Source organism: Polypterus senegalus, chromosome 13, assembly GCF_016835505.1.
Source record: "Polypterus senegalus isolate Bchr_013 chromosome 13, ASM1683550v1, whole genome shotgun sequence".
Classification (NCBI taxonomy): Eukaryota; Metazoa; Chordata; class Cladistia; order Polypteriformes; family Polypteridae; genus Polypterus; species Polypterus senegalus.
Genome location: NC_053166.1, coordinates 4,323,257 through 4,344,387, shown reverse-complemented (window position 1 = coordinate 4,344,387; position 21,131 = coordinate 4,323,257). Strand labels below are relative to the sequence as shown.

The following is a 21,131-nucleotide window of genomic DNA, read 5'->3' as shown; positions in this document are numbered from 1 at the left end:
GTGCGCTCTACAGCTCACCACTTCAGGATGTCTGAGCTCTCTACATGGCAGGACAAAAGCCATCCACTGCTCATCCACTCCAAGCCAGAATGATGCCAAGGAGGAAGAAACACAAAGCCAGCCTGCCGCCCCTTGAGGTCCTCGTATTCAGATTCACTCGCCGTGCCGCACACACTGACCCCAGATGACTTTCACAATTCTTGTTGATGTGTCTTCATGCCGACAAGAAGATGCTTGGTGATGAGGGTCACCATCCCAGACATCGTAAGGGAGACAATGAATTGATCACGTGAACAAAATGGCTGCAGCCATATAAAAAACAGAATGGTGTTGTGGCACCAAAAAGATCACAAAAACAACCAAACAAACGATCATTAAAATGACCTCCAGCGTTCCAGCTCCACTGCGTGCTCACTTAGAGATAAAGGGCCAGGTCTGCCCACTACATGGCATGTGCCACCTCTGCCATGATTAGGGTTCGAATGTCTGAATTTGGACCAAACAACAGTAACGGTGAATGTGATCTGAAGCCACGCTGCTGCCATTTTGTTTTCCAACACGGTTCTTGTTGAGGCACCACCACTCCTACCACCCCATGGCGCTGCCCATTTTTCTGATACTGCAGTTCCCTTTGGTGGTCCGTGCCAAAGGTCCAGACCATCTCAGCTGGGTGCCCCACTTCAATGTTAATGAATTCTCTCAGCCATTGTGATGTCACGTGCTTTGGTGGGTTTGTTTCTTAAAGCTTTCATTGTTTTAGGTAGTTTTGGTTCCACCTTCATGATTTTCTTTTTTTACTTTTTATCTTGAGTAGTCGTCTGCTTAGAAATATTCAAAGACTACAATGCACCTTCTGTACATTTTATTAGCCATTTCTGCCCATTCTCACTTTGATTCTGTTTATAGGGCCTTTATGGTGACAAGTGGTGCCTTGCAAAGCATAAAATGATCAAATAATCGAAACGAGCTTTAAAATGCAGGCCTGTCACCAGGATGGCCGGAGCGGAGCAGACGTGAGCCCCCAACGGAGAAGGCTGCCTGCTGCCGTCATGGCTCTTCTTTTATGGACGTTGTTGGACAGTGACCGGCTGACTGACCAGCTGACCAACTGACTGACTGACTGGCTGACTGACCGACTGACCGACTGACCAACTGACTGACTGACCGACTGACTGACCTGCTGACCGACTGACCGACTGACCAACTGACTGACTGACTGACTGACTGACCTGCTGACTGACTGACTGACTTACTGACTGACCAACTTGCTGACTGGCCGACTGACCAACTGACCAACTGACCGGCTGACCGACTGACTGACTGATTGACTGACCAGTTGACTTACCGACTGACTTCACTTCTGCTGTTGTCTACAAAGAGCTGAAGGGGAACTCAACAAGCTTGAATTTTCTCTTTTTATTCCCCAGGATTTTCTCATGGAGACGTTTCTTCTGTTTAAGGACCTCATTGGGAAGCACGTCTACCCGTCCGACTGGATGGCCATGATTATGGTCCAGAACAGGTGAAGGCGGGCGTCATGACTGCTTTGTTGCGTCAGTTTTCCTTTTTTGTTTCTTCCACTGTGTTGGTGAACAACAACAACAACAACAACATTTATTTCTATAGCACATTTTCATACAAAAAATGGAGCTCAAAGTGCTTTACAAAATGAAGAATAGAAAAATAGAAGACACAGTAAGAAAATAAAAATAAGTCAACCTTAACTAAAATAGATTAAGAGTAAGGTGGTCTGATGGCCAGGAAGGACAGAAAAACAAACAAACAAAAAAAAACTCCAGACAGCTGGAGAAAAAAAATAAAATCTGCAGGGGGTCCAGACCATGAGACCACCTGACCAGCCCCTCTGGACAATCTACCTAACATAAATGAAACAGTCCTCTTTGTATTTAGGGTTCTCACGGAGTCACTTGATGATGACAGTCACGTAGACCTCTGGCTTTCAGTCCACCATTGTTGGAGCATCAGGATGCTTTGAGTAGGTGGTGGTGCAAAGAAACCACCAGAAAGAGAGAGTTGGGGTCAGTATGGATTTTAGAGCCACCATGAATAGTTATTACGAAGAATTGAACATACAGAGTATCAGGGTGAAAGTAAAGTGAAGTTATGAGAAGGCCATCTTACAGTAATGTGTGGTCAGCAGTGTTTTAAACTGCTCTACCGTATCAGCCTGGTGAATTCCTACTGGCAGGCTATTCCAGATTTTAGGTGCATAACAGCAGAAGGCCGCCTGCCCGCCTCACCACTTCTTTTAAGTTTTGTTCTTGGAATTCTAAGGAGACACTCATTTGAGGATCTGAGGTTACGATTTGGAATATAACGCGTCAGGCATTCCGATATATAAGATGGCGCAGATTATTTAAGGCTTTATAAACCATCAGCAGTATTTTAAAGTCAATCCTGAATGACACAGGCAACCAGTGTAGTGACATCAAAACTGGAGAAATGTGTTCGGATTTTCTTTTCCCAGTTAGGATTCTAGCAGCTCCATTCTGCACTCGTTGCAATCGATTTTCTCTTTTCGATGATGCTCTTTTGTCTTTTTCTGTGGTGTTGACATTTTGAGTCTTATGGAGATTTCTACTTTCTGACATGTCACTTCTAGAACATCCTGTCTGTTCTGCTCTGCGGACAAAGCCTTGAATTAATTTAACCCTCAGGGTGAAGTTTGGATGTTAAGATTAGATTAAGATCTGCTTGCCCCTTTGACTTTGATGTTTGGTGCGTTTTCATTTTCTGGTTTAGATCTGCCTGATCCAAGTCCCTGTTTCTCAGCACAGCACCCTGATGCTTGACATTTGCATGTCGTCTCTCAGCCTTCTGCACGCCACCGCCATACTAAAGCAGAACGCGTGACGGAGGGGAGAACATGTCCAGTTTCTGAGTGGACGTCTTCGAGTGGCCCGTTATTACTTCTGGATGTTTGCCGCTCACATTTTAGAGAATCGCCTCAGCATTTCCACATAGCAAAGTGGGTTAAGTAAAGCCGTGAAGAGCCCAATGTTCTGCAGTGTCACGTTCTTCACTCTTACTGGTCAGCCACCCGCCTGTTTGAATGGCGATGTTTCATCGGCCGCAGTTAAAGCTGACAACTAACCCAAATGAGACTCTAGGCAGGACAAGCGTCAAGAACTTGGCATCGACAGATCGCAGCCTCAGAATTGGGGTCCGCACCACCCAGGAGCCAAGGTGTCGTCACACATGTAGTGGGGTCACTTATTTGTGTCTTTGTTCATGTGGGGTCGAGTTTTATTCAAATGAAGGACTCATCGTATTTAGAATGTGTTGTAGCATCTGAATGTCCAGAAAGCTCCTTTTAGAGTCCAGTTACTTCAAATAACAAGGTGGTCACGGATGGTCTTCATGTCCCATCAAAGTGTGCGGGCGGTCCTGGGCTCCCCCGGATTGTCAAAGCTTCCATTTCCAAAACGCGACTGTCTTTGTAGATATGAATCTGCCTCATTTGTGTAAAGTAGGAAGAAGTGACATTACGTGACACGCAGATACGCCGTGGGCTGTGGCTTAAATGACATGCGCACGGCCAGACAGGATGGCCTCCCCTTATTGATTGACTTACATGCACACAAATGATCAACCTGCCCTTTCCGCAAATTCTGTGCTTTGCATTTCACGTCAGTTGCGTTTTTAAACTATAGACATGAGAAATGCAAACAATTCCTGGATCCCGCAAGCGTCTTTGAATAATGATGTCACGTACGCGTCATGGGCTGGCGTGACTCCACCGGGTCTCGGGACCCCAACCCAATCTGCCAGCCATGCTCAGCCTCTGCTTGTTTCTTTCTTGCAGGGTTTTTCTCAGAGCAATCAACATCTTTGCCAAAACGATGAACCAGAAATTCCTGGAAAATAAGGACTTTGAAGTTCAGGTCGGTACAACAGGTCGTTCAGTAGGGTGGCATCTGTGATGTGTCTGTGACTCAGCATCTGTGGATTATCCCAGGTGGCTGAGGCTCATTACAAATTTAAATAAAACCTTTAATTCAGGAAGGTCCATAGTGCCCTCCACATGCTCTCTGGGGTTCCTTCAGTCTGCCCAGCAGTGACATTTGTCCTTGTATTGCTGTGTCATTGCAGCTCTGGAACAACTACTTCCATCTGGCAGTGGCCTTCATCACCCAGGATTCTCTGCAGCTGCAGCACTTCTCCTCTACCAAACGGAATAAGATTCTGGCCAAGTAAGTCATGAGCCGCCATGTCTCTGGGTCTAATGCCTGGTGTGGGCACACCTGTGGGCAACCCAAATGTAATAGCATTAATCGTTGTATTGGCACGTGTGCTGAGTACCGTGAAGTAACACGCGACATTCACCAGGCCATGACATACAGAGAGAGAAATGTAAGCCACTAGAGAAGAACACGCCATCTTGGTCTGACGGCTTTACGCTTCTGTTATGCTGGCAGTCGCTCCAGCAGGTCCACCTTTGGGTGTCAGTTGTGCCATCTGACTTTTCTTACTTCCGCCTTTCTTTCTCCTGATTCAGGTATGGTGACATGAGGCGGCTGATTGGATTTGCAATTCGAGACACTTGGTACAAGTTAGGTGAGTCTCTGTTCAGATTTACTGCCAGTCAAGTGTCGGCCTTTGGGCACTTCACGCCCAACTCTTCCGACTCTTCTCGTTCTTTGTAAATTGTTCGTATTTGCAGTATGCGTAGTCTCGCTATGGAGTCTGGATGACCCTCACGTGTCCCGGTGTACCCAGCAGTCCTTTCTTTATTGATCAAAGACAGGCTTTATATTTACATTTGTTTGTTTGGCAGATGCACTTATCCAAAGCGACTTACAAAGACATAATCAAGTAAACATCAGACTGGGGGCTGTTTTGAGTTTGAAATGGGAGCTGGAAAGTAAAACTTTGGGACACTGAGAACTGTAAATGAGGGCAGGTGCCATGACAGGTGGAAGGACAACTACACAAACACAAGAAAGCGTCACTTCTAACTGCCCTTTTAAGACTGAAATCAGAAGAAGACAAAACCCATTTTCTTCTTTTTGTTCTCTCTGTCTTCACTAAGCAAAGCCCAGGAAGACAGTTGTGCACATTTTGGATGGTCAGTAGAGGGCACTCACGAGTCATCTTCAAACCCAAATGAACTTCCCAAATGGAAGTTAATTACAAGCAGAGGACACACAGAACAAGAGGGAATCCTTTAGAAAGGCACTAGACACGGCAGCTAAGTGATTAGACGGATGGATGGCCATCCCGTACATAAAAGACAGAAAACATGAAGGGCCAGGGACTTGACTTTTGGAGTTTCTGTTGGCCCAGTCGACGAGGGGTGTAAATGGCAGCCCAGCCCAGACTCTCTCTGTCTGTCTCTCTGTCTGTCTCTCTGTCTGTGTGGCTTCTCTTTTGTTGCCTTTGTGTTGTTGTATTTCTTATAAGAAGAATTTGACTTTTGTGGCATTTCCAGGTCACAATAAGATCTGCTTCATCCCTGGTATGGTGGGACCAATTCTGGAGATGACCCTCATCCCTGAGGTGACCCTGCGAAAGGCCACCATTCCTATCTTCTTTGATATGATGCTGTGTGAGCACTCAAAGTGTGGAGATTTCAAGAAGGTATTGAATTCCGGGTTCTACTTTTGCCTTTCTAAGCCCCCTTCTAGTGGGACATTGAGATACTTTTACAACTCAAGCCTGTGCTTTCAGATAGTGTTCTCCGTTATCAAAGATTCAACAGGGAGGTCTTCTCCAGAAGTCCAAGTGGAATTTGAAATGTTTTAGTCTTCTCCATTGTGTGTCATCCTTGTAGAAGGACAGCAGGGTCTCATGGGCCTGTTGATGTAACCTTTGCTCACTTTTAGTTTGAGAACGAGATCATCCTGAAACTGGACCACGAGGTTGAAGGTGGCGGAGGCGATGAGGAGTACATGCAGCTTTTCCAGTCCATGTAAGAATTCTGGGCATCTTGTCTTGCTTTGCTTGGGGCTTTCGGCTGATGGGACTGAGGACTGCTCTGCCATGCTTTTTATACCAAACCTGCAGTGCTGTTTTCTGAGGTGTCTTGTGACCCCGTTACTGCCCTTAGATGTCACTCTTTTCAGGTTTTTGTCACACAAAGCTGACATTTCTGTTAGAGCCGCTGCTTCACCTGCACTTCACTGCCCTTCATTAATACTCCAAGGCCAGCGAGAGAGGCGCTTGGTTTGGAGGAACATCTCTATGGAGGCCAGGAGGATGCACTCACCACACGACGAACCACCAATAGGACCCAAGCACAGCCGTGCAACGGGTGACACTGCAGCAGCACACCAGTTCAAGTGTGAGCTTTTAAACAGTGGCTGGAGTGCCAGTCCTGCCACCAACCCCTGAGTTTTCAAAGCAGGTTGTAGGACCTTTCTTGCAGGGCTCCATGAAGGTTAACGTCATTCCCAGGAAGGACTTACTTGAGGGCCCAATGGAGTGGAATAACGTCTGGCATTTAGGGGATTCAAACCGGGCACAGATCCTTAGCCTTGGAGCCACCACTCCGGCCCATGTCTACAGGGGGTGTAAATCCATCTTCCTGAACTTCATTTGGTGGTCTGCTTTTAGGAGAAAAGGGTGAGGGAATTCAGATCAAGTCCAGATGTACTGAATAGTCACCTAAGAGTCCCGTGGGCACGAGAAGAAGATGTAACTGTCCACTGGGTACATTACAAACCCCACATGTATGGCAGGTGGGTGCCCCTAGAATTTGACAGCAAGTCCTCTTTAAATGTGACAATCACTTTGAAAGCCCCCTGCCATCCCTGAAATCTTTGCCAGAGGCTGAACTGTGGCATTGCCCCTCATTTGTTACCACTGATTCCCAGAATCCCTCACTGTTGCTGCCAGTCTGTCCTGAGTTCACTGACCGCTCTTCTATCCCCAGCTTGCTGGACTGCGCCTCCCAACATGCCAGTCTCACGACCGCCGTGCAGCACTTTGTCTCTCTCGTGAAAGGCTTACTGGAACGGCTACTGGACTATCGGACAGTGATGAGCGACGAGAGCAGAAATAACCGCATGAGCTGCACCGTGAACTTGCTTGTAAGTGATCTTCAGATGCGCTTCATCAAGAGCCTTCATGCTCCACTTGGATGGCCACCATGTCACTGCTCTATGGCCCGAGCCACATCTCTCATTATTAGGTCACAATGTCTTCACCCCTGGTCACCATTTTAAATATCCATGTGTTTCTTTGCAGAACTTTTATAAAGACATCAATCGAGAAGGCATGTATATCAGGTGGGTGCCCCTTTATAGTGCCCTTTATAGGCACCGACGACGCCGACGATCTGAGGTGAGCTGCATTGTGGGTTACTGACCATGAGAGTCTGGGTTGAGGAGGCACAGGTGGGTGCCAATTGATGGACCTCTCAGATTGTAAAAGTCAGGCTTTGCACTGAGGGCGGGCCAACCGTACCTTCTTAAAAGGGTTCTGAAGGAAGTCCAAAGCTAATTCTGACGTCTGTTTTACTTCCGCTCTCCAGGTATCTGTACAAACTCAGAGACCTCCACCTGGACTGTGAGAATTACACCGAGGCTGCTTACGCGCTGCTGCTGCACACCCGGCTTCTCAAGGTACCATTGGAGGGAAACGACAAGGAAGGGCGAGGGGCAGATGAGTTCAAAAGGGGAAGGAATGAACTGGAGGCACAAGAAGGGACTGGGGACAAGCAGCAGAGTGGTCTCCATCTGCGTGAGAAGGAAAATATGAGGGGGCAGAGAGCCGCTAGAGAAGTGATGATTGATAAGAAGAATGATAAAAGCGCTTCAGATTTGTTTGTCAACTCGGCTAAATTAATCAGATAAAAAATGGAAAGGAAACTAAAGCCGCAAACGGCTCAGCAGATCTCATAGCAGTCCTGAAGGGCCCCCGCCTTCGCTGATAACCCAAGTATGTCACGCACACGGTTTATTGGGTTGATGAAGCAATGCTAAAGATTCGTTTCATCTGAAGCATTTTCTCTTGGAACTCTTGGTGCAGCTTGTTTCCCTTCAGAAGGCTTTCTTTTGCACCACTAAAGGTGAAGGGACCTGCAATGTCATGAAGGGACAGGATAACAGTGACACTCAGCAAGAAAGTCATTCAATGTCATTGTCACTTAAAGTGAAGAGCACCAAAAATCTAAAAGAAAAATAACATCCATGCAGTGGGAGATAAAGAAGTTCAATGATTTCCTCTCTGTGGCCGTTCACATTAGAAAAGAAGATAAACTTGCAATCAAGAGTAGGAGAGCAGTAAGGGTTAGGTTAGGGTTACTGGAGATTTGGTATCCAATGGATATCTACGCGGGTACACTAGATAAGAGCATTAAATCTAAGTTAACACTGTAATTCTTTCAAATTAACACACTAAGCCATTGATAAAACAACCCTTATACTTATTAAGAAAGAAAGAAAGAAAGAAAGAAAGAAAGACAGTCAAGGCCTCGAGGCATTTGAAAGTGAATTTAGAAGAAATCAGACATTCGACCACATTGGGAAGATTCATACGTTTAGCCAAGGAGTGGCATAGGAAAAAAAAAGGATAATAATGTTGCAGAAATTGCCAGTAATAACCCTTTCATTATTATTATTATTATTATTATTATTATTATTATTGTTGTTGTTGTTGTTGTTGTCTCCCATGGTCTCATGCGTTTTCTGACTCTTAGAAGGCCTTTTAAGATTTGCTTTGATCCGTGCCGCTCCATGCGAGTAATTCTTATGCTCCCTGTTCCTTACACCAGCGTTTCTCTGCCTTTATGTCCTTCGGCCCAGTTTGACCTTTTTTTTTCATTTTATTGATTTTATTGCAATCATTCCATACAAATAGATAATTTTTTACAAAAATAAGATTGAAATCACATCAAAAAGAAAGAGAGCACGAACAATGGAGTAAAACTTAAAGCTAGTAAAAATAAGTAAATTGAAGAGTTTAATAAGTGGATAAAGATAAATGGAGACGAAAAAGAAATGGGAAGAGAATCTGCTCCCTCAGTGCTTTAAAGGCTTATTCTAAAATGTTATTGATCAGATCCTGACAGGTTTTGAAAAAGTTCTGCACAGATCCTCTAAGTGTAAATTTTATTTTTTCCAATTTCAGATAATATAAAACCTCACTGACTCCACTGACTTAAAAGAGGAGAGTTAGGATTCTTCCAGTTGAGCAAAACAAGTCTACATGCCAATAGTGTAGTGAAGGCCATCAGAGTTTGTTTGTCCTTCTCCACTTTAAGCCCCTCGTTGAGCCCACCAAGCACAGCTGTTACTGGATTAGGACGGATTGGGACACCAAGGCTGTCTGATGGGCATTTGAAGATTTTGGTCCAGAATGATGTTAATTTGGTGTCATGTGACACCAGATTAACAAGCAGCGTATTGCACTGATACGAAATAGCCTGCCCGCGCTTCACAGCGGAGAAGTAGTGTGTTAAAGAAGTAATGAAAAAGAAAAGGAAACATTTTGAAAATAACGTAACATGATTGTCAATGTAATTGTTTTGTCACTGTTGTGAGTGATGAGTGTTGCTGTCATATATATACAGTATATACACACACACTCACCTAAATTATTAGTAGGACCACCATACTAATCCGGTGTTTGACCCCCTTTCGCCTTCAGAACTGCCTTCATTCTACGTGGCATTGATTCAACAAGGTGCTGAAAGCATTCTTTACAAATGTTGGCCCATATTGATAGGATAGCATCTTGCAGTTGATGGAGATTTGTGGGATGCACGTCCAGGGCACGAAGCTCCCGTTCCACCACATCCCAAAGATGCTCTATTGGGTTGAGATCTGGTGACTGTGGGGGCCATTTTAGTACAGTGAACTCATTGTCATGTTCAAGAAACCAATTTGAAATGATTCGAGCTTTGTGACATGGTGCATTATCCTGCTGGAAGTAGCCATCAGAGGATGGGTACATGGTGGTCATGAAGGGATGGACATGGTCAGAAACAATGCTCAGGCAGCCCGTGGCATTTCAACGATGCCCAATTGGCACTAAGGGGCCTAAAGTGTGCCAAGAAAACATCTCCCACACCATTACACCACCACCACCAGCCTGCACAGTGGTAACAAGGCATGATGGATCCATGTTCTCATTCTGTTTACGCCAAATTCTGACCATTTGAATGTCTCAGCAGAAATCGAGACTCATCAGACCAGGCGACATTTTTCTAGTCTTCAACTGTCCAATTTTGGTGAGCTTGTGCAAATTGTAGCCTCTTTTTCCTATTTGTAGTGGAGATGAGTGGCACCCGGTGGGGTCTTCTGCTGTTGTAGCCCATCCGCCTCAAGGTTGTGCGTGTTGTGGCTTCACAAATGCTTTGCTGCATACCTCGGTTGTAACGAGTGGTTATTTCAGTCAAAGTTGCTCTTCTATCAGCTTGAATCAGTCGGCCCATTCATTCTCCTCTGACCTCTAGCATCAACAAGGTATTTTCGCCCACAGGACTGCCGCATACTGGATGTTTTTCCCTTTTCACACCATTCTTTGTAAAGCCTAGAAATGGTTGTGCGTGAAAATCCCAGTAACTGAGCAGATTGTGAAATACTCAGACCGGCCCGTCTGGCACCAACAACCATGCCACGCTCCAAATTGCTTAAATCACCTTTCTTTGCCATTCTGACATTCAGTTTGGAGTTCAGGAGATTGTCTTGACCAGGCCCACACCCCTAAATGCATTGAGGCAACTGCCATGTGATTGGTTGATTAGATAATCGCATTAATGAGAAATTGAACAGGTGTTCCTAATAATCCTTTAGGTGAGTGTATATACACACACACATATATAAACATATATATACATATACATACATATCTACATATATACATATACACACACACACATATACATATATATATATATATATATATATACAGGTGCCGGTCCTAAAATTAGAATATCTTGACATATAAAGTTGATTTATTTCAGTAATTCCATTTAAAAAGTGAAACTTGTATATTAGATTCATTCATTCCACACAGACTGATGGATTTCAAATGTTTATTTCTTTTAATTTTGATGATTAGAACTGACAACTAATGAAAGTCCCAAATTCAGTATCTCGGACAATTCGAATATTGTGAGAAGGTTAAATATTGAAGACCCCTGGTGCCACACTCACTCTAATCGGCTAATGAACTCCAAAGTCTTTTAATGGTCTCTCAGTTGAGTTCTGTAGGCCACACAATCACGAGGAAGACTGCGGAGTTGAGGTTGTCCAGAAGATGACCATTGACACCTGGCACAAGGAGAGGTCATCGCTAAAGAGGCTGGCTGTTCACAGAGCTCTGTGTCCAAACACATTAATAGAGGGGTGAAGAGAAGGACAAGATGTGGTAGAAAAAAAAAGTGGACAAGCAATAGGGATGACCGCTGGTACCCTGGAGAGGATTGTGAAACAAAACTGTGGGGGAGATTCACAAAGAGTGGACTGCAGCTGGAGTCAGAGCTTCAAGAACCACCAGGCACAGACGTATGCAAGACATGGGCTTCAGCCGTCGTATTCCTCGTGTCAGCCACTCTTGAACATTAGACAGCGTCAGAAGCGTCTCACCTGGACTGCTGCCGAGTGGTCCAAAGTTATGTTCTCTGATGAAAGTCAATTTTGCATTTTTCTTTGGAAATCAAGGTCCCAGAGTATAGAGGAAGAGAGTAGAGGCACAGAATCCACGTTGCTTGAGGTCCAGTGTAAAGTTTCCACAGTCAGTGATGGTTTGGGGTGCCATGTCATCGGCTGGTGTTGGTCCATTGTGTTTTCTGAGGTCCAAGGTCAACGCAGCCATCTACCAGGAGGTTTTAGAGCACTTCATGCTTCCTGCTGCTGACGAACTTTATGGAGATGCAGATTTCATTTTCCAACAGGACCTGGCACCTGTGCCAAAGCTACCAGTACCTGGTTTAAGGACCGTGGTATCCCTGTTCTTGATTGGCCTGACCTTAACCCCATAGAAAATCTATTGTGAAGAGGAAGATGAAATACGCCAGAGCCAACAATTCAGAAGATCTGAAGGCCACAATCAGAGCAACATGGGCTCTCACAACACCTGGGCAGTGCCACCGACTGATCGACTCCATGCCACGTGGCATTGCTGCAGTAATTTCTAAAAATCTTTTTTTTTGGTCTTCATTGATATTCTAATTGTCCGAGATGCTGAATTTGGGACTTTCATGAGTTGTGAGTTCTAATCATCATTTGAAATCCATCAGTCTGTGTGGAATGAATGAATGAACCTAATAGACAAGTTTCACTTTTTGAATGGAATTGCTGAAATAAATCAACTTTGTCATGATATTCTAATTTTATGACTGGCACCTGCATATATATATACATATATATACACACTCTTTAGGGTGCGAGCAACTGTTGCTGGGGGTGCCAGAATCCATCAAGGAAGAAAAATGAAAAACATTATTTGTACAAAATCTTAATTTATTTATCCATTCCAAAATAATTAAATGGGCAGGCTATTTCATATCAGTGCAATACGCTGCTTGTTAAAACGGATGACTCCCGCTCTTACGTGCAAGTCTGCGTGGATATTATGAACTATCGTATCTGTTCAAGTTCTATTTAAATTTTAAATAGAAGGAATTTTTATTTAGTCGACAGAAATGTCTTTGGTAGGAATGTAAGTTAAATGTAGGCATCATTGCATAAATTTTTCTTCACCATAGAAATGTAAAGAGTAAATTCGCCTGACATTCCAATCAAAGATATTTGTGTCAACTAAATAGAACTAGAAAAGAAATATTTTTTCGAATGTGATCGCGCAATTCAGATCGAGTTGACGCGCACTACAGTACATCGAGCCTGCGTGCTATTGTGGTTTTGCTTGCATGCCTCAATAAGTTACCCTCCCCTCGCTTTTACTTTTTACCGTTCATCTAATGAATACACTGAGTATGGCTTTACCAAAACAATCATTGATCGCGAATAAAGTATCCATTATTCATAAAACTTCAATCGGTGATCTGTCTTTCTGCGTTAACCACATATTTTTTCATACGTCTCAAACCAAGGGGGTGCGAGAGTAAAATGAATCAGGAAGCACTGATATATATGTATGTGTGTGTATATAAATGTATGTATATATATATTGAAATAGTTTTACTGTGAATTAATGCAAAGAGTACGCAACATGTGTTTCGCCCTAATTTTGGGGTCATCAGGCGTACACACTCAGTGCACCCCCTCTCGGGAATCGAACCTCTGCGCTAGAGGCAAAGCCTCTTCCATTGCGCCACGGCGTGTGGTTTGTCTATTTGAGAGTATGTAGATCGGGGTATATATAAATATATTTATATATATATATATATATATATATATATATATATATATATATATACTCGCGCTTTGCAAGTAGTAGTAGTGTGTTAAAGAAGTTATGAAAAAGAAAAGGGAACATTTTAAAAATAACATAACATGACTGTCAATATACAGTATTTGTTTTGTGAGTGTTACTGAGTGTTGCTGTCATCAAGGATGTGATTCTCATTATTTCTTTCAATCAGGTTCGTATTTGAAGGATGTGTTGTGTTCAAGTTACATTCCGTGTTTGTCAATCGTTGTAAAGATGACAGGTTTCATTCATTCATCGATTCGTTTCTTACTGCATCAATAAACAGCTCGTCTTCTTCTTTATCTGAGACCTGACACACTGCATGCACGGGTTTTTTTACACTGTCTTCCTTTAGCGGGACATTGACTTTTTTCACCGTGTGCTTTGTTTCCGCAGTAGCTGCATTTATGAATATGCTTGTATGTATCAGACGCTTCATATTTTTTGCTGCCTTCTCAATTGTGTAATTCGGGTTTTGTTCAGCACTCTTTGGAACTGTTGCTTTTTATCTGTGCACTGCGTCAGTTCACGTGAGCCGCTCGGTGTTCTTGCATCGAAGGTTCCCAGCTGTACTGCTGCCATCTCGTGTAATGTCAGCTAAGACCCTGCACTTAAATGTTCCTCTCGCAGTTTCGCTGAGTTTGTGCCAAACACCACCCTGACCATCTCATCTTCCTCTACATAAGGACAGTCCTTCATCCATGAATATTTAGCGGCAGTGTTTCTATTGGATTGCTGCTGACGTTACGCCTCCCACGGCCATCGAGCAGAAGTCTATTATAGAATACGTATATAGTAGTATAGTGGACGAAAAAATAGCTTCCAGTTATGACCTTTACACGTAGAATTTCGAAATGAAACCTGCCCAACTTTTGTATGTAAGCTGTAAGAAATGAGCTGCCAAATGTCAGCCTTCTACCTGCACGGGAAGTTGGAGAATTAGTGATGAGTCAGTGAGTGAGTCAGTCAGTGAGGGCTTTGCCTTTTATTAGTATAGATAGAAGCGCACTTGTTCTGTTGTATTTGTACCTTTTGTGAAAGTGTTTATTTGATATTTGGACTTCAGGCTTCACACATTATACACTTCATATCTACACTTTATCAATTACTACTAAAACATGACAAGCGTTTCTGTTGTAACGATGTGTTTACATAGATTGTTGTAGACAAAGAACACACATGAAATGCGTGTGTTCCAAATAACGATATAGTATTTATAAAAAGTGTCATTTTGCTTGACTTCTCACCCTATACAACTCTAAGCAACTGACATGCAGGTTATCAGACTTGAGCTAAGAAAACGGTGTGGCAGTCGGGGATGTGATAGTAGGCTGCTTGCTGCTTATTGACACATTTACAGGACAAAAGTTGTGAATGTTGCTAATAAATGGGGAGCTAGCTGAGTGGAGAATTTCTTATAAAATTCGACACGGTAGCCATCAGGGCCTGCTGCTTTCCCACACTCGAGTGACTTTATAACATCTAGTAATTCTGATATTCTCAGAGGTTTATCCAGTTCCTCTGCACTAAGAGTATCTATTTGTGGTATCTGTAATGTATCCAGAAATGCATTAGATTGTGTGTTGTCTTCTTTAAACTCCGTAGAATATAAGGATTTATAGTAGTCTGTAAATGTGTTCATTATATTTTTATGATCAATGATTTTGTCTCTGTTTGTGTTGGTGATTACTGGGATTGCATTGCAAACTTCTTGCTTGTGGATTTGTTGAGATCTTATTAGCTTTCTCTCCATGTTCAAGTTGTCAAGAGGTTGAGCTCTGAATGCAGAGCCTGCCTTTTCCTATGAAGAGCCTCATTTGGACACCTGGCATGTTCTTGATCTATTCTAGTAATTTTGTTGATTAGCTCTGATACCTTCTTGGTTTCTAATTTATTTCTGTGGGAAACATATGAGATAATCTGTCCTCTTAAGAAGGCCTTCAGGGTTTCCCAGAGTATTCCTGCAGAGACCTCTGAGGATGTATTTGTCTCTAGAAAAAAACTGATTTGTTTTGATATAAAGTCTGCGCAGTTCTCGTCTTCTAATAAAAGTGGGTTAAGACGCATCTGCAAGATGAGTATGTGGGGCATAATGATTTTAGCTCCAAGATCAGAGTGGCATGGTCGGAAATAACAACAGCGTTGTACTTGCAAGATTTAATTGTAGGCAAGAAATCGTTATCTATAAAGAAAGAATTAGTTCTTGAGTAGCAATGATGCACTGGTGAGCAGAAGGAATATGTTCTTGAGTTTGGGTTTGGGTTTAGAAATCTCCAAGGGTCTGATAAGTTGTGGTCAGTAACAAACTGTGTAATTGTCTTTGCAGTGTTAGATGTCATCACCCCTGTGACAGGAGACCTATCTAGGTCTGGATTTAAAGTCGCCAGCCATTATAATTTTATGAGTGTTCACATTGGGAATGGATCCAAATACATTTTGGATGAAGTCCCTATCATCTACATTTGGTGCATAAACATTTATCAAAATCACTTTACAGTGAAATAAATTACCCATGACAATCACAGATCTCCCTTTAGGATCAGATATAACACCTGATGCTACAGATGAGACTCTTCTATGTATGAGAATTCCCACCCCTCTAGTTTTCTTTGTACAGCTGGAATGGAACATTTGGCCAGTCCAGTCTCTGTGAAGCCAGAACTGATCCTTGCTTAGTAAGTGGGTCTCCTGTAAAAATACTATTTTAGTGTTTAGACCTGTTAGTTGAGAGAGTACTTTCTTTCTCTTTAATTCATGATTCAGGCCTTTAACATTCCAGCTCACAAAGTTATCTGTCCCATAATGGAGACATTGGTTCTGAATTTTTGATGTCATTTTGTAGTCTTAACTGAAAGTGAGACAGCTTTCACCTTAATTTCCAGTTTTCCCAAGAGTTATTGCCATGCAGCCTAGGGTTATGTTAGTAATTATAATTATAAAGATTAAAAGAATAGATTAGATATAGCTTGCTCTTTTTCTTTCCCCCCTTGTCCCCCCCATTTTGCTTCCTCATGTGAGGCTGGACCCCACTTCACAAAGTCCCAGTCCTCTGACATTCCTAAAGACAAAGCATGTCCAAAACAGAACAAGCCCCCCAGCAGTGGCGTATGAGGATTAAAAATTGAGATATCTATTGCTGATAAATACTACAAGAATAAAATATAATCTTCAACAGTCTTCAAATATTAACATAGTAAATTCAGGGAATGGTGTTAAAAAGTGGCCCTGGATAAGCATAGTAAACCCTAAACTAATAATAACAGTTACAATAAACCAAGGGTATGTTTAATAGTCTCCTTTAGAATATAAAAAAAAAAGTTACTAATTTAATTTCTTCCACAGATACATACATACATATAGACGTGTGATTGTAATTAAAACATAAACAGAAAGTGGGCGAGAAGAGAGAAGGATGTATAATTAGGGTACCAGTGACATTGCAAGCGGATCAGACAGCAGGTACGATCTTCTTGTCATGCCATGACAGGATGCGTCTCACAATATTATTTCAAAAAAGTGTTGGGATCAACTTTTTAACTCTTTATCTGCTTCCTCCATAGTGGTAAAGATATAATGGTTGCCTTGAATGTCCACTTTCAGTTTGACAGGATACAAGAGGCCGTATCTAATATCGGCTTTCTATAACCGCTATTTAATGTTGTAAAAAGCAGCATGTTTAGCAGCTGTTGAGGGTGAGAAATCAGGGAAAATACGAATGTGGTTATTTTGAAATATAATCTCTTGTTTCTGTCTGAGAAGTAAACTTAGATTGTAATCTCTCGAAGCGCACAACAAGAGTCCTAGGTTTAGAGGTATTTGATCCCCATATGCGATAAGCTGCTGCTATCTCGGTGTCTGATTTAAAGTCCTCTCCAGTTATTTTTGAGAATAGTTCAACTATGAATTTCACTGGGTTTGAACTTTCATGATTCTCAGGTAGACCTTCGATTCTAATCCTCTTCCAGAGCCGCAAGTCTGTCTCCAAGTTTTTTGCATTCGGAATTCGCAGCTGTTGCTTTTCCATCAGGATTAGATGCCAAATGTTCAGATGTTTCAATTCGAGTCGTGAATGTCTGCTTGGCGTCTTCCAGCTGATCAGCAAGTGCTGTCATTTTAAGATGTATTTTCCTGAACATGTTCCTCAGTTTTTCCCAACATACCTTTAAAAGCTGCATCAAAGCGATTATATACACATTTTTCCAAGTCTTTATTATCCTGCTGCAGCTCCTGGGACTACGAGGCGAGGTGAGATTGAAGGAGCTAAACGTTTTCAGTTCAAGACATGGCTGCAGTGTTTAAAATGCTACAATGATGTAGTAGAGTCGATCCTTTAAAACAAAATCTTCAATATGAACAGAGGAACAAAACCGGAAGCTTGTTAAAGGCGGACTTTGCACAAATGTTAGAAAGTCACCCAGTGGAGAGAAGGACCTTCACGTCTCAACCTGAACGGGATGGGCAAGTCTGTTGAGCTGAATGGCCTGTTCTCAGCACAATTGTTTTAATCCTCTCAGTTAATGAAGGGAGTCGGCACAGAGGATCTCGGCTGTCACTTTAAAATGGATCTTTAAGCAAACGCACAAGGACACAGATGGAACACTGCTAAGGACAAAGTCTGGACAAATGTTGGAAATCTTTTCTTCACACAGAGAGAGCCATCGATTTGAATGATAAATTACCAAGCGATACAGCAAAGAGCCAAAGTTTGGGCACCTTAAAATACGAATATTCTACAAAAGTGAAACAACCGCAGCAATTGACAGGCCGTGCCGGGGCTGAGCTGTTTGTTATCCTTATGCCTGATGTTCTAAATAATAGAAAAGGGTAAAGAGCAGGCCCACAGCCATGGGGTTAATGAAGTCGAGCATTGGTCCAGCATGGAGATAACTTGTCCCTATGTTGATATTCCAGTGGTCAGATGAGCAGTGTCCGCCTCAGCTGATGCCCAGTGACTTCCGCAGCTCTCAGACCCAGAGGCAGCTGAAGGAGTGCTTGTACAACACAATCATTGGCTACTTTGACAAAGGAAAGGTAAGCAGTTGGGACCAAAACTTTGGGTGGTGTAGCAAAAAGCACATAAGATCTGAAATGAATGAGCAGACAAACACAAGAGTTTGTGTCCTCGAGATCTTTCAGCTATTGTGACATGTTATGGTGTTATGTACAGAAAATATTTGACTTGCATAGGCATTGGAATTTTATTACACCCCTGAAAAATTTGGAATGGCTTTCCACCTGGTTTCAGAGTCCCATTCTGCTGTCCCCTCGATTGTGGTCACTTCTGGCTTCGGAGACGATGGGCCAAAGGTATGTCCAGAGGCTGCTGGTGTCCTTTCACCCCTCGATCTTTCATTCAATAGTCCTTAAAACTTTGTGGTAGTACCCATGCCACCTATTCTGTTAGCCGGAGAGCATCTCCCCATTTGCACCTTTTTTCAGGCAGGAGGTCTTCCATTTTTGTCTTTATGTGGGGGTCAGCCATCTCTGCTAGTCACTGTGTCACTTTACCCTTAATGTCCTGTGGAGACATAGCGTATATCTCCAGGTTTTCATTCTTTCTGTCTTGTTCTGGTGTGCCAGGGGTCATACCACCACTTGGCAGAGCATGTTAATCTGCATCAGCATGATGGCGGAAGAACTGACTCTGTCTCTGCCCTGCTTGACCTTCCCTGAGCTGTCATTCCTCCTGTCACTTGCTCTACTGTCACAAGAGTAACAACATACAGTATAGTCAGTCTCTCTGTGCACCATCTGGGTGACCCTTTAAACTTTGTGACAAATTGTCCCCCAATTCATTAATGAATGTCTTAGCCTGATTAAACTGAGAAGGCTACTTCCAATGGGCACAACTCCTGATTTTTTATTTCTCTTACTTGAAGGTTTGGGAAGAGGCCATTTCTTTGTGCAAGGAACTGGCAGACCAGTATGAGATGGAAGTCTTTGATTATGAAGTGCTGAGTAAGAATTTGGTGAGTATGCCAAGGAGTCGTCTTTTCTTTGAAGTAAGTTTGCTCTGCTAAGATGTGACACCATGGATGATAAGAAGTGACGATGGCCTTGGAGAGCAAACACCTGTGAAATGCTGAAGAGGCCTCTCATGAGGAACAGTGACATGAGCAATCAGGCACAAGTACAACAGGGAATGTTCTGAGCTTGATTATTCAGCATCATTTCTTTAAATCAAGATTACGGTAAAAATGAATTAAAAGTAATGGAATGGAGTCACCAACAGGTCTTTATTTTTCTTAGCAGATCTCACAGATCACATGACTATAATAACAAGATGCGTGAGTCAGTGAAGCTAACGTGAATGAAAGGAGGCCATGAAAGGAGGCCATGGCAGAGAAACTGTAAAGGCCAAAGTGAGGCGTCCTGGTCTTAATGCTGCTGATGCCTCTGGGAAATGCCCAGTTTAGCCTTCCTGGCACTTCAGTGGGATTCACACTTAGCAGGCTGGCTCAGTCATATGTTTGTCACTCTACAAATGACTGTTCAGAATAAGAGGGAGGGAATCCTAAGATATCTTTAGATCTGTTGAAATGAGAATGAGGTGGCAGCTCTCCTTTAGATGACAAAAGAAATGGTGGTTTAACTTCCTATTCCTACAGTGGGAAGACGGGCAACTGTGCTTGAGCTCCCTTTCATAAAAGTCGTTCAGAAAGACCACCACTACACCGCCTTGCTCTGTTGGTTTGGTGACATTATCATCTCAGTCCTTTTCACACATCTAAGTAAGTTTAAACAGCCAAACCCTGTGCATCGTAACCGTAAGCCTAACCCTAACAAGTCCTCATTTACAGTCCCTGTATTTTTCCTGGCTTTCCCTTCCCATTCCTATGGAAAGTGGAAGGCGCTGTGGCTGGTGGAAGCGTTTGGATGGCCGCTCAGTGTCAGAGCAAACGTCTCTTGTTCTTTGAGAATTCCATCCAGTTGTTTGGCAGACGTTCATAGAGCAGGCCATTGCACCGGAGCCTTATGATGGAGTCCCTTGCTGTGATGTCAGCAGGCCAAATGCAAGGCCATCATTCATGTGAGACACAGTTATGAGCGCTCAGTTATAATAGCAGCTCTGTACTCCTGCAAGGTCCTCCAACTGAACTGACGTCAATCCCAATTAGGATTTCTTGTTCTTCCATCCCCTGAAATTCATCCCTTTTTTCCTTTGAAGTCTCGATTCAGAGCACATGTAGCGATTGTCCAGAAGTCCCCAGCTCAGGGTCATTAATAAGTTACTCATTTAAAATGCTGCAGCGGTCACTTTTACATTCTCTGGCCTCAGTTTCAAGTGTCCGGCGTGTTAAAGGATTTTGAGAATCGGTGAAATCTGGATAAACAAATCCTAGGAGCTGAGATCCTCTCCTTTAATTTCTAGCGTCAACAAGCAGAGTTTTACGAAAACATCATGAAGATTCTGCGGCCAAAGCCGGACTACTTTGCGGTTGGATATTATGGGCAAGGCTTTCCGACATTCCTCAGGGTGAGTCGCAAGCGGCTGCTGCTGTCTGACTGACTGGGGCTCCTCGGAATCCATTTGCTGGGACTCACAGCCCTTCTTCTCTTTTTAGAACAAAGTGTTCATCTATCGTGGAAAGGAGTACGAGCGGCGGGAGGACTTTCAGACTCTGCTGCTGAGCCAGTTTCCCAGCGCCTTGCTTCTCAATACTACCAGCATTCCAGGAGAGGAGATCCGCAGCTCCCATAACCAATGTATCCTTTATTAGCAAACATCAAACGTGGAATTAGAATTTGGAGGAAACACAGTAAAGTATCAAGAACACTGGAAGTGTTGG

General features: G+C 43.1%; 1 protein-coding gene across 1 annotated transcript in view; it reads left to right on the top strand.

Annotated features, from left to right (window-relative positions):
• LOC120542177 (dedicator of cytokinesis protein 2-like) overlaps positions 1-21,131 on the top strand; it is a 63,009-nt gene that overhangs the window by 26,963 nt on the left and 14,915 nt on the right. The window contains exons 28-40 of the mRNA XM_039774431.1: positions 1,428-1,522; positions 3,827-3,905; positions 4,114-4,214; positions 4,520-4,578; positions 5,453-5,601; positions 5,847-5,932; positions 6,896-7,052; positions 7,210-7,250; positions 7,496-7,586; positions 18,253-18,372; positions 19,221-19,310; positions 20,714-20,818; positions 20,907-21,048. Coding sequence (XP_039630365.1) covers positions 1,428-1,522; positions 3,827-3,905; positions 4,114-4,214; positions 4,520-4,578; positions 5,453-5,601; positions 5,847-5,932; positions 6,896-7,052; positions 7,210-7,250; positions 7,496-7,586; positions 18,253-18,372; positions 19,221-19,310; positions 20,714-20,818; positions 20,907-21,048 — 1,315 coding nt within the window. The remainder of the gene's footprint in view (positions 1-1,427; positions 1,523-3,826; positions 3,906-4,113; positions 4,215-4,519; positions 4,579-5,452; positions 5,602-5,846; positions 5,933-6,895; positions 7,053-7,209; positions 7,251-7,495; positions 7,587-18,252; positions 18,373-19,220; positions 19,311-20,713; positions 20,819-20,906; positions 21,049-21,131) is intronic.